The sequence below is a fragment of the Nerophis lumbriciformis genome, linkage group LG25 (assembly GCF_033978685.3).
Source record: "Nerophis lumbriciformis linkage group LG25, RoL_Nlum_v2.1, whole genome shotgun sequence".
Classification (NCBI taxonomy): domain Eukaryota; kingdom Metazoa; phylum Chordata; class Actinopteri; order Syngnathiformes; family Syngnathidae; genus Nerophis; species Nerophis lumbriciformis.
The window spans coordinates 13305625-13319124 of NC_084572.2; the positions used below are offsets into that span (position 1 = coordinate 13305625).

At 37.6% G+C, this 13500-nt stretch overlaps 1 protein-coding gene across 12 annotated transcripts in view; it reads left to right on the top strand.

Moving 5' to 3' along the window:
• Positions 1–13500, top strand: part of nfixa (nuclear factor I/Xa) — a 233359-nt gene that overhangs the window by 55974 nt on the left and 163885 nt on the right. Inside the window, exon 1 of one of the 12 annotated variants that reach the window (XM_061983784.2) lies at positions 910–4725. The exons of the other annotated variants lie outside the window; for them this stretch is intronic. Within the exon in view, the coding sequence (XP_061839768.1) occupies positions 4699–4725 (27 nt within the window). The 5' untranslated portion in view covers positions 910–4698. Of the gene's footprint in view, positions 1–909; positions 4726–13500 lie in introns of those variants that run through there. 12 annotated transcript variants of the gene reach the window in all.

Genomic DNA, 13500 nt, shown 5'->3' on the forward strand with positions numbered 1-13500 from the left:
GACTTATACAGCTCCCAAATAGACAAAAACAGGTACCAATAGGTAACAATAGGTCCCCTTTAACATATGAACCGAGGCACGTAAACAATTGCTCCATCCAATATCAAGTGGTCCGCGACGGGACTGCAATGGGACCGTGAATTTTTTGATAGATTTAAAAAAAATATGTTTTTCTATTATTCCCCCAACAATTTGTCCATTTAAATGTCTTTAAATACACATGAATACTGAGCCAACACACTGTCTTGTCGTTGAAAGTGAACAAATAACAACATTAGAAATGTCCGATAATATCGGGCTGCCGATATTATCAGCCAATAAATGCTTTAAAATGTAATATCGGAAATTATCGGTATCGGTTTCAAAAAGTCTAATTTATGACTTTTTAAAACGCCGCTGTAGCCAATAAACTTTAAAAGCACTGCCTTTGCGTGCCGGCCCAATCACATGATATCTACGGCTTTTCACACACACAAGTGAATGTAAAGCATACTTGGTCAACAGCCGTTTAAACAACTTTAACACTGTTACAAATATGCGCCACACTGTGAATCCACACCAAACAAGAATGACAAACACATTTCGGGAGAACATCCACACCGTAACACAACATAAACACAACAGAACAAATACCCAGAACCCCTTGCAGCACCAACTCTTCCGAGACGCTACAATATACAACCCCCGCTATTCCTCCCCCCCGCCCACCTCAACCTCCTCATGCTCTCTCTGGGAGAGCATGTCCCAAATTCCAAGCTGCTGTTTTGAAGGATGTTAAAAAAAATAATGCACTTTGTGACTTCAATAATAAATATGGCAGTGCCATGTTGGCATTTTTTTCCATAACTTGAGTTGATTTATTTTGGAAAACCTTGTTACATTGTTTAATGCATCCAGCGGGGCATCACAACAAAATTAGGCATAATAATGTGTTAATTCCACGACTGTATATATCGGTATCGGTTGATATCGGGATCGGTAATTAAGAGTTGGACAATATCGGATATTGGCAAAAAAGCCATTATCGGACATCTCTATTCATAACCCAACTATTGGGTTGAATTCATTCAACACAAAAACTGAGTTATGCTCACTGCTATGTTGGGTTATTCCAAACCCAACTATTGGGTTGCGCAATTTAGCGCTCCTTGACCCAATAGTTGGTTAAAAATTATACACTTTACTGCTGGTTTGTTCCAGTCCTTCCCAACTATTGATCAAAAGTATTTTATTCCATTAAAAAATACTCAAAAGCAAGATATGAGTGACATTTTTTTACAAGAATTGCTGTGTATGGTCATAGTTGTCACGGCATGGTCGCATTTTACTGCGTAGATCGTTCTCCCAGGATGCCGACGGGACTCCGGAGGCAAGGTGCAGGTAAGGAAATTATTTATTGTCCATAAATCATGCGGGATACAAACAAATGAGTGTGCCGATAGCACGGGAAGTTAACGGAATAGCAAACATGAAAAGCTTAGCATGTAAACAGGCAAACAAAAAGGCGAAGCTTAGCTCAGGAATCTTATTAATAGCCGTCGTAACTGTTGTGTGGAAGCAAATAAGAAAGCCAGACTGAGTGTGGCGATCAGCAGGGAATAAGTAGCTCTCTGATCCGTGCCCAGGAGCAGGTGAGCGTCCCGAACACTAATCAGAGGCAGGTGAAAACAATCTGCAGTCATGGCAACTAAAACATAAACCCAGGGGTTCTCAAAACAGGAACTGAGGGAGTCAAAAACTAAACAAACATGATGGATCATGACATTAGTAGTTCTGCACAGCATGCTGAAATATTTGCAAGTACAAAAAGCGTGGCGCGGTTGGGAGAATGGCCGTCCAGCAGCCTGAGGGTTCCTGGTTCAATCCCCACCTTCTACCAACCTTGTCACGTCCGTTGTGTTCTTGAGCAAGACACTTCACCCTTGCTCCTGATGGGTCGTAGTTAGGACCTTGCATGGCAGCTCCCGCCATCAGTGTGTGAATGTGTGAATGTAGGAATAGTGTCAAAGCACTTTGAGTACCTTGAAGGTAGAAAAGCGCTACACAAGTATAACCCAGTTATTGTAAATAATGTTAATGAGATTAAAACTTAATAAAATTCCCTTCAAGAAAAAAGTAAATTTTTAATTAAAAAAAACCCTTTTAATCAAAAATGCGTTACTCATTGAAAAACAACCCAAAAATGGTTCACAATTTTGAAAACCCAGGAATTTAGTTAAAATAATACCCTTATACCCCCCTAAATGGATGGCTCTTTATAAAAATAGCTCCCAAAATTTAACCCAACACTTGCAACTCATAAATTGGGTTATCAAAATAACGCAGCATTTTTTAGTGTGTATTGTTCATTCTTCCTACATTGTTGATACAAATGATTGTTAGAGTGCAATAATTATTGTTACCCGTGGTAACACCACCATGATACAACATCCATCCATCCATCCATTTTCTACCGCTTGTCCCTTTTTGGGGTCGCGGCGGGTGCTGGAGCCTATCTCAGCTGTGTATTATAATCCTTGAACAAATTAACAGTGAAGCTCAATGTATTAATCACTGAATGGAGAATCGGGGGTGGGATTAAATAAATGATATTATCACTCCCTTTCAGGTAAAACTGGATCATCGTGCTTACATACTGCATTATATTAATTCATATTATTATGTGTTGTCTACCTTGTACTTTTTTTTATGTCATTGCCTGAAAAAAGGGGAGTGCCATCTCCGGGTTGGGGAGGAGACCCTGCCCCAAGTAGAGGAGTTCAAGTACCTCGGAGTCTTGTTCACGAGTGAGGGAAGAGTGGATCGTGAGATCGACAGGTTGATCGGTGCGGCGTCTTCAGTAATGCGGACGCTGTATCGATCCGTTGTGGTGAAGAAGGAGCTGAGCCGGGAGGCAAAGCTCTCAATTTACCGGTCGATCTACGTTCCCATCCTCACCTATGGTCATGAGCTTTGGGTTATGACCGAAAGGACAAGATCACGGGTACAAGCGGCCGAAATGAGTTTCCTCCGCCGGGTGGCGGGTCTCTCTCTTAGAGATAGGGTGAAAAGCTCTGCCAACCGGGAGGAACTCAAAGTAAAGCCGCTGCTCCTCCACATCGAGAGGAGCCAGATGAGGTGGTTCGGGCATCTGGTCAGGATGCCACCCGAACGCCTCCCTAGGTAGGTGTTTAGGGCACGTCCGACCGGTAGGAGGCCACGGGGAAGACCCAGGACACGTTGGGAAGACTATGTCTCCCGGCTGGCCTGGGAACACCTCGGGATCCCCCGGGAAGAGCTGGACGTAGTGGCTGGGAAGAGGGAGGTCTGGGCTTCCCTGCTTAGACTGCAGCCCGCGCGACCCGACTTTGGATATGCGGAAGAAGATGGATGGATGCCTGAAAAAAAAAGAACAAATTACTGAATGAAATGAAAAAATAGGAAAAATGAAAAATAAGTCCAAAATGAACAAATGAATGAATGAAATGTAAAAATAGGAACAATTAAAACTAAGTCCTAAATGAACAAATGAATGAATGAAATGTAAAAATAGGAAAAATAAGTCCAAAATGAATTAAATGAAAAAATGGGAAAAATGACAAATAAGTCCAAAATGAACAAATGAATGAATGAAATGTAAAAATAGGAAAAATGGAAAAATAAGTCCAAAATGAATTAAATGATAAAATAGGAAAAATTAACAATAAGTCCAATTTGAACAATTGAATAAATTGAATGAAAAAATAGGGAAAAATGAAAAATAAGTCCAAAATGAACAAATGAATGAATGAAATGTAAAAATAGGAAAAATTTAAAATAAGTCAAAAATGAACAAATGAATGAATGAAATGTAAAAATGGGAAAAATGAAAAATAAGTCTAAAATGAATTAAATGAAAAAATAGGAAAAATGAAAAATAAGTCCAAAATGAACACATGAATGAATGAAATGTAAAAATAGGAAAAATGAAAAATAAGTCCAAAATGAATTAAATGAAAGAATAGGAAAAATTAACAATAAGTCCAAAATGAACAAATAAAATAATTAAATGTAAAAATAGGAAACATGAAAAATAAGTCCAAAATGAACAAATGAATGAATGAAATGTAAAAATAGGAAAAATTTAAAATAAGTCCAAAATGAACAAATGAATGAATGAAATGTAAAAATGGGAAAAATTAAAAATAAGTCCAAAATTAACAAATGAATGAATGTAATGTAAAAATACGAAAAATGAAAAATAAGTCCAAAATGAATTAAATGAAAAAATAGGAAAAAATTAACAATAAGTCCAAAATGAACAAATGAATGAATGAAATGTAAAAATAGGAAACATGAAAAATAAGTCCAAAATGAACAAATGAATTAATGAAATGAAAAAATAGGGAAAATTACAAATAAGTCCAGTCGCTATAACCGCATTTTTCCCCCCCAAACGCACTTTGTCGTCCTAAAAAAGAAGTGCAGAATTACAGTGGCTGGGAGGGAGGGAGAGAGAGGGCGGGAGGGAGCGAGGGAGGGAGGCAGTGCAGGGAAAAAAGTTTCCCCTAAAAGTTGTCGCGGAGCTTGGCTGCAGCAGTGAGCGAGGCGGGGTTAGAGCCTGGACCGACACACAGCACCGAGCCTCGGCAGCCTTTGCAATGCGGCACCGGAGCGAACCTCCAACCAAGTTGACTCGCCCGCGCTCCGACCGTCACCTGTAGACCTGTAGACCCAGCCATGTACTCGCCTTACTGCTTGACACAGGTATGCACTTTTTTGATCCTTTTTCACGCTCGAAAACATCGCCATCGCTACATGCTTGCACCCCCCCCCCCCCCTCCTCCTTTTTCCGGTTTGTGCGCGGCATGAGTGTGCACCGGGTACGCTTTTCTGTCGCCCTTTGCCGGTAAATACGCCACTTTTCACCCGTAACAATATCCGACATTTCTCTTGCTCCTTTCCCGTGCTAATGACGCTAATTCCTGTACACTTTTTTTTTCCGACGATACGCAGCAATGCCACGGCGCGAAAATGGCGCTCCTGCCCGGATCCATTTAATGTTACAACACGATCGGAGTAGTGTCGTGGGTGTTCACGCTCCACGCGACGTACAAGAACGCTGTCAAAAACAAACAACAAACACCCGAGTTTGAACGGACTTGTTGCGTTCACGGACCATCCCTCTCCACCGTGTAGCCAGGCACTGCCCGAGCTCGTGCAGTCGTGGTGCCTTCAGGGTCACAGCGGGCGCCGGTATATGCGACTAATGCAACATAATTACAGTTTTAACTCTCATTTGAATCCATTATTGTGTGCGTAGGGGGCTTGTGCTGCGTTGGATGATTGATTGACGCAAAAAAAACAAATACACTTGACCTCAATTTGTAAAGGCGATGTTTTTTTTGTTTTTTTTCCCAGCTTTTCAATAAATAGCATGGCACGCTTCAATGAAACAATTTAATTTTGCAATTTCACTAGTGTGCTTTAAATTACCCTGGTCCTCTCAGTATGATCAACAAATAATAATAACACGGGAATTATTTTTTCTCTTTGTGTTAACGGAGACACACACCTTGTTATATATTTTACAAGAAAACAATGATTTTTTTCCTCATGGACTGAAATATTAAATCACTACATTTATTATGAATTATACTTATTATTATTATAAATTATTATAAATAACAACTTTACAAAAATAAAAAATATAGTGCATTTAAAAAAAATAAAGCGTTCACCTTTATTGATTTTTTTTTGCATTATTTGAAAAAATAAAATTCTAAATGCAATGTTTCACCGTCAATAATGACATACATTCGAATGGTTTTTATTATTAAGCAGTGTATTTAATGTAAGATCACGAGCTAATTATATTTTTTATTTATAAAAATAATAATAATAATATAGCCAAAATGTAGCGCCCAATAAAACATGTCAGAAAAATTGGCTTTTTAATGTAAAGCCTAATATTAAGATGACATTTTACAAAGCCAATTACTGTAAACATTTAACTGTCTAGTTTGTCCTGCGTATTTTTTTCCCTGAGGTCAAGAGCTGCCATCACATGCTGTTAAAGCAGCAAATGTCATTATTTAGCTCATCCCATGTCATGTAATACTTATTAAAGCACTCTTTTTTCTTTTTTTTTTGCTCGGTAAAAATCACACACCCTAATATAACCAGGGAGTATGAAAGCTATATTATGTATGTACATTCATACATACATACATACACCAAGGTAATGTTATTATATGTATATATTTATTTTATTCTGCTTGTTTCAAGATTTATTTTATAAATCAGATGTGATCACTCCTCTTTTTTTTGTGTGCGTGTGTGTGAGTGTGTGTGAGTGTGTGTGCGTGTGCTCCATGATAGAAACCACGTGGATTCCCTCTCAGGCCTTATATCCAAGCAGACTTTTTAGGATGTTTCCACGTGATCCTGTATAAAACACTAATATATGACTTATAAATGCATCAGGTCACACCTAAAAGCCACGTGCTCCTTCCCGCTTGACTCAACCCGCGTCCTTTGACCTTTCCGCAAAAGTGCGCATGTGTCTCATGTCCTATACAGTGGTTCTCAAATGGGGGTACGTGTACCCCTGGGGGTACTTGAACGTATGCCAAGGGGTACGTGAGATTTTTTTTTAAATATTCCAAAAAATAGCAACAATTCAAAAATCCTTTATAAATACATTTATTGAATAATACTTCAACAAAATATGAATGTAAGTTCATGAACTGAACATCAAATCAAGTAGGCTATTCCATTCATTACAATGCAACAATGCAATATTCAGTGTTGACAGATAGATTTTTTGTGGACATGTTCCATAAAGATTGATGTTAAAGATTTCTTTTTTTGTGAAGAAATGTTTAAAATTAAGTTCATGAATCCAGATGGATCTCTATTACAATCCCCAAAGAGGGCACTTTAAGTTGATGATTACTTCTATGTGTAGAAATCTTTATTTATAATTGAATCACTTGTTTAGTTTTCAACATTTTTTAGTTATTTTTATATATTTTTTTCCCAAATAGTTCAAGAAATTAGCAATATTTTGCACTGTTATACAATTTAATAAATCAGAAACTGATGACATAGTGCTGTATTTTACTTCTTTATCTCTTTTTTTCAACCAGAAATGCTTTGCTCTGATTAGGGGGTACTTGAATTAAAAAAAATGTTCAAAGGGTTTACATCCCTGAAAAAAGGTTGAGAACCACTGTTATATATGATCAATATTTAACCCGTTTTTGTTGGTTTTTTTGCTTCTGTAAAACGACTCCAGCTGCATATTTAGCACGGATTAATTTTCCAAAGCTGCCGGTACGAATGTTCCATTAATGAAAATAAATTGGCGTGCAAGATTGAGGGTCATATGCAAACAATCATTTTTAAAGTATCATTCCACGCATGCACACTGTTGTTTTGTGTCGTCTTTCTTCGATCTGAGCTCGTCAATTATTCATATTTCACCCCCCCACAAAAAAAACGGTGTAAACAACCTACAATGCATTATTAATAGCAGTAAAAAGCCTTTGTTGCGATGGCCTGGAATGTGTAGGTGCGCGCCAAAAGTGGAACTCTGGCAATGTTTCACACACCCTTGCGACGGCAAAGTATCTGCATAAAGTTTTGATGCGATATGAAGGTTGCGGGGGCGTCTTTAATTAAAACTTTTATGTGCAGCGTTTTCAAATCAATTATCTCGGCTTCCAGTGAAGTCCCCGCGAACGCTGCCAACTTCCGAGGCTGCATGCAAACTAATGAGGTGTTCGACTTGCCGCGAAAAAAGGACCGCTTCTCTCCCAGTCAACTTGCAGGGGGAGGAGAAGGAAAAAAAAAAGTTGATTTTTTTTTTCTCCACCCTCTTTTTCCAACTCATTCATTTTTTATTGTCTAATTATTTGCAGTTTATGCGGAGTTTTTGAAGCAATCGCTGTCTTAATGAGTCGGGACATGCATGCAGACATGTCAACAAAAGGAGCGGGTTGTCAACCATAGAGCTCACAAACAAGCGTCGCATGTTGCACAATGTGCGACAGATATCGGCCCAAATATTCCGCCTATCTCGCCATCTTTCTCGCAGGCTATGCTTTTTTATTATTCTGTTTGTCTCCCCCCCTCCTTCCCCTCCTCCTTTCCAAATCATGATGAAATGAATTGATAGGAAACACATCACAGCATATCATAGCAATTCCCGACTGCTGCATATAGAGCAGTGGTTCTCAACCTTTTTTCGGTGATGTACCCCCTGTGAACATTTTTTTAATTCAAGTACCCCCTAATCAGAGCATTTTTGGTTGAAAAAAAGAGATAAAGAAGTAAAATACAGCACTATGTCATCAGTTTTTGATTTATTAAATTGTATAACAGTGCAAATATTGCTAATTTGTAGTGGTCTTTCTTGAACTATTTGGAAAAAAAAGATAAAAATAACTAAAAACTTGTTGAAAAATAAACAAGTGATTCAATTATAAATAAAGATTTCTACACATAGAAGTAATCAATCAATCAATCAATGTTTATTTATATAGCCCTAGGTAGTGGGCTGTTTTGAGGAGTTTTTGTTGAAATTATCCGTAGTAGCAATATTAATAATGTTGTGTTTATTATGTGTAGTGCACTTTAAATAATTTCGACCATATCTAGGAATTGATATGACGGGAATTTTCCGATTGTTTGCTTGATGTTGTGATGAACTGAACGCATCAACTTAAAATGCCCTCTTTGGGGATTGTAATAGAGATTCATCTGGACTGATGAACTTAACTCTAAACATTTCTTTAAAAAAAAAGAAATCTTTATGGAACATGTCCACAAAAAACCTATCTGTCAACACTGAATATTGCATTGTTGCATTGTAATGAATGGAATAGCCTACTTGATTTGATGTTCAGTTTATGAACTTACATTCATATTTTGTTGAAGTATTATTCAATAAATATATTTATAAAGGATTTTTGAATTGTTGCCATTTTTAGAATATTTAAAAAAAAATCTCACGTACCCCTTGGCATACCTTCAAGTACCCCCAGGGGTACGCGTACCCCCATTTGAGAACCACTGGTATAGAGAATAAGGGAGGTGATTCGGAGGAAATATTAGGGACGTGCTCATGTTTTAGCAAGTCTTATCTTATCTGGACAAAATAATAACTGAAGTGAAATTACAATAACATAATAATAATAATGCTTACCGTATTTTTCGGAGTATAAGTCGCACCGGAGTATAAGTCGCACCTGCCGAAAATGCATAATAAAGAAGGAAAAAAACATATATATGTCAAACTATGAAAAAAACTGCGACTTATAGTCGGAAAAATACGGTACATCACTTAGATCAGGGGTCACCAACCTTTTTGAAACCAAGAGCTACTTCTTGGGTACTGATTAATGCGAAGGGCTACCAGTTTGATACACACTTAAAGAAATTGCCAGAAATAGCCAATTTGCTCAATTTACCTTTAACTCTATGCTATTATTAATAATTAATGATATTTATCTTTGTGGAAATACTGATCATCTTAATGATTTCACACAATAAATAAATGTAGAAACAGATAAATATCAATATGCAACACTTTATTTTTATATTTTCTCTAAGTGCACATTTTTCAAATTGAACATTTTCAAATGATCACTTCTAAGACAGTCTTGTGAAATCACAATATCCCATTTTAACTAGCTAGCCACTAACATTTTTTAGGAAATCATGAATTACTTTGCACCGTGTTTGTACAAATAATAACTCATGTAAAATACAAAAGTCGACTCTCAAATTTTTAAATAAATCATGTCACACTTTGAACTGGACACCAAATCTGTTATCTGTTTATTTGTCAGTTAGTGAAGACCAAGTCTTTAAAATATTTTCTTGGATTTTCAAATTCTATTTGAGTTTTGTCTCTCTTAGAATTAAAAATGTCGAGCAAAGCGAGACCAGCTTGCTAGTAAATAAATAACATTTAAAAAATAGAGGCAACTCACTGGTAAGTGCTGCTATTTGAGCTATTTTTAGAACAGGCCAGCGGGCTACTCATCTGGTCCTTACGGGCTACCTGGTGCCCGCGGGCACCGCGTTGGTGACCCCTGACTTAGATCATATTTCTGTTGTTGTTTTACTTTATTGCAATGCTTTCCCAAAAATGATACAAAATCTTGCCATTTAATATTGCTTTTTTTTCTAAAGAAATATGCAATATTTAGAGTGACTGTCATATATTTCAAATAGCCCTGCCACTTGGATAATTAATTGTCTCAGCATTTGTGCAATATTTATTTTTGGACATTTCAGTTTCACTGCTTTGATATTGGCACGGTGACAATGTGCAATAATTTGGTCATTTGCCTCTGATTATTGTTTTTAATTGTATTTTTACACTTAGCAGCTCTTATTTCATTCACAGCTGTTTTGCTGTACGTACTGTGCAACCTAAAACACTACTCTTTTTTTTTAATGTGTGTGGAGTTGCTGCTGCTGGACACGTCGTTTCTCTTATATAAGCACATCAATAAAGTTATATCTAATCCAATATAATCATATGCTCGTATCTTAGCTCGCAGGCTATATTTTCTTGGGTGATTATAAAATATTGCGCAACATTTTTTTGTTAATGCTTAATTCCTGAAATATATAAATATATTGTTGGTGTAATATTTGAATGCATATCGCTCAGCTTTAACACGATATTCAACATGTTCATCTTTTAGCATTGTATTTATTTATTTTTCATGCACAATAACGTCAGTGCATGTATTTATGTATTGACACCGTACTGTTTGCAGGGTTAAATGTGTGAATAATTGTCTCAGGTATATTTGCATGCAGAAACGTTGCCCTGAATGCCTAATTAATATATGTTTTTGCTTAATTAGGTCAACTTTGACGTTGTAAAATTGCACACTTGTGTGAATGACTGTCTCTCAGCATTCGCAAGGATGTATTTTTGTTGCTAAAAATATTTATTTCATTTTAAAAATAAAAATAAATGTAACACTAGCTTTCGTGTTACATTCACATTCGTGTGTCTCTCAGCATGTCTTTCTTTTTTATTGCTCGATTCAAATTTTGCGGATGATGTGGCGGTAAAGTGTCTCGACACTGCAGGATGACTGTCTTTTGGCATCACCACATTTACTTTCACAAAAGTATTAGTTTTTAAAAATAATAATTCCACCCAGATGAGTGTCAAAGTAAAAAAAAAAAAAGACATCTGTGTCAATACTTTTTTCCCAAAAAATAAAATTTGACACAACATCCTTTTGTTGTGTCTTTCAGCATTTATGACGTTTTTGGAAGAAAAAAAAAATGCTGGATTTAATTAAAGCTGTGTTTCTCCTCAATAGTTTCTTGGCAAAATGTAGTGTACATGCTTGTCTCGCAGCATTTCTAGAGTTTTTTGAAAAATTATTTTGGATGCTCCATTCAAATGATGCGTGATGAGGCAGTAATGTGTCTTGACACACAACAGAATTAGCTGTCTCTCATCATTCTGCTGGTATTTTTCGCAAAAATGCTGATGCGACTGCTTGATTTAAAAACAATAACATTTTTTTTGTATATTTTCTGCTTGGTTTACTCTCTATTTTATGCTGCCCCCTTTTTTCCCCCTGCAGCTGTTACATATACTGTAATATCGTACATGGTAATTGAGATTTGTTATATATTGTAAATATTATATACAAATGTAATATAATATCAGTATACATTATATACTGTGTATATAATATGTAAATATTACATATGTTATATTTATATTGCTACTATGGTAAATTTGTAGTCTACTTATAGCTGCATTATCCTTTCCATCCTTACCCTATCCATCCTTTGAAACTGAGCTACTGTGTGGATCAATAATGTTTGTCCAAGTCGAAGTCTAATACTTTGACTCAGACGAGTGTCATAAAGTGTGTACGTTTCATTCATAGTCAATTTTCCTTGATAAAAACATTGGCTTCAATGTTCAATAAAATATATATATTTGACATATAGTTTTTGTGAGAAGGCATTTTTTAAATTCTTTAGACATTTTTTTTTTTAATGCCGGATTTAAGAAACGCCGTGTTTCTCATCAAATAGTTTCCTGGCATAGAGCGACGCTGTAAAATATCTTCATAGTCAGTTCACAGCTGGCTAATAATTGCATTACTTTTACAGTGACGTTGCAGTATTTTCATGTGAAATAGCAGTGAATTGCTGTGAAATATAAGGGTGTCATATTTTTTTTTTACAGTAAATTTAGATTTTTACACAGAAAAATGCTGTGAAATTCTGTTTTTATTTTTTTTTATTTTTTTTTTTACAGCAAACATGTATTTTTTTATTTGATTCAGAAAAATAGGTTTATTTTGACAGACCTCAGTGTGAATGTTGCCGGTGTATTCGTGTGCTTCCGTATGCTGCACGTCTTCCTCCATGGTTTTGCTTGTGTCAGGTTGGAAGGGGTCACGGGGTCAGACGTGTAAAGCCAGGTTGGCATACCAAACACGCACACCGTCGCGTGGCGGGGCCCGGGAAGTACAGCGAAGAATAGGTTTGCTGTAGTGCAAGCGAGGCCCGGCTGAAAGTGGCCATGCAGGCGGCCGTGCCAGGACGTCAGGCGGGCGCTGGGATGTAGTTAGGCAGGCAGGCGCAACCCGGGGGTACATTGTGTTCCTTTATTTTATTCATCCTTCCTCCTGGATGCAGACCAGCTCCACCGTACACTGCCTGGCCCCGGAGTGAGAGCTGTTGGGCCGCGATGAAGGGATGGAGGACGGCACAAACATGTCACTGGGAGCCTGATTTGCCGACAAGAGTTGTTTGGTGCATTTGTCTCAGTGTGTGTGTGTGTGTGTGTGTGTGTGTGTGTGTGTGTGTGTGTGTGTGTGTGTGTGTGCGCTCATCATCCCTTATCTGCACTTTCTCCCCGACTGCCCATTCAAAATGGATTTATGCAGCTTAACTGAGGCACTTGGCACTATGGAGTAATAGGTGGTTGTCCCCTGTGTGTGGATAGACGGATGGGCATATATGTGTGTGTGTGTGTGTGTGCGTGTGTCTAAGTTGTTACATCTGCCTATATGTATGTATGTGTGTTTGTGTTAATACAGCCTGCCTCCCAGTATGGATTAGGCTGATCTGTGGCCAGCGGAATCAGGCGCCCCCTATAGCGGTCCTGTGTTGGTCTGTGATATAGTTGTGTTGAGCGGATGCATATGTACTCGCAGCGTCGTGTGAAATTAGACAGCACCGCCACATATGTTGCAGGCAGATAGATCAAAAAAATCGAATCGGCCTGATGTCTCCCTTTTTGTTTATAGCCTTGCAGCTTTTTGTCGGTAAGCGCCTCCAACCAGCATGGTCAACTTCGATTCAGAAGTATTCTTATGTTCTATATTTGTATCCGGCCGAGTTGAATGAAAGTAGCATAGGCCGCTTTGAACAGCTTGACGCCTAACAAAAAGAGATCAATGGAGGAAAACAAATGGGTCTCCTGAATTTGGCTGCAAGGACTGGGGCAAGTGTTATCCAGGAGGAGACTGAGGG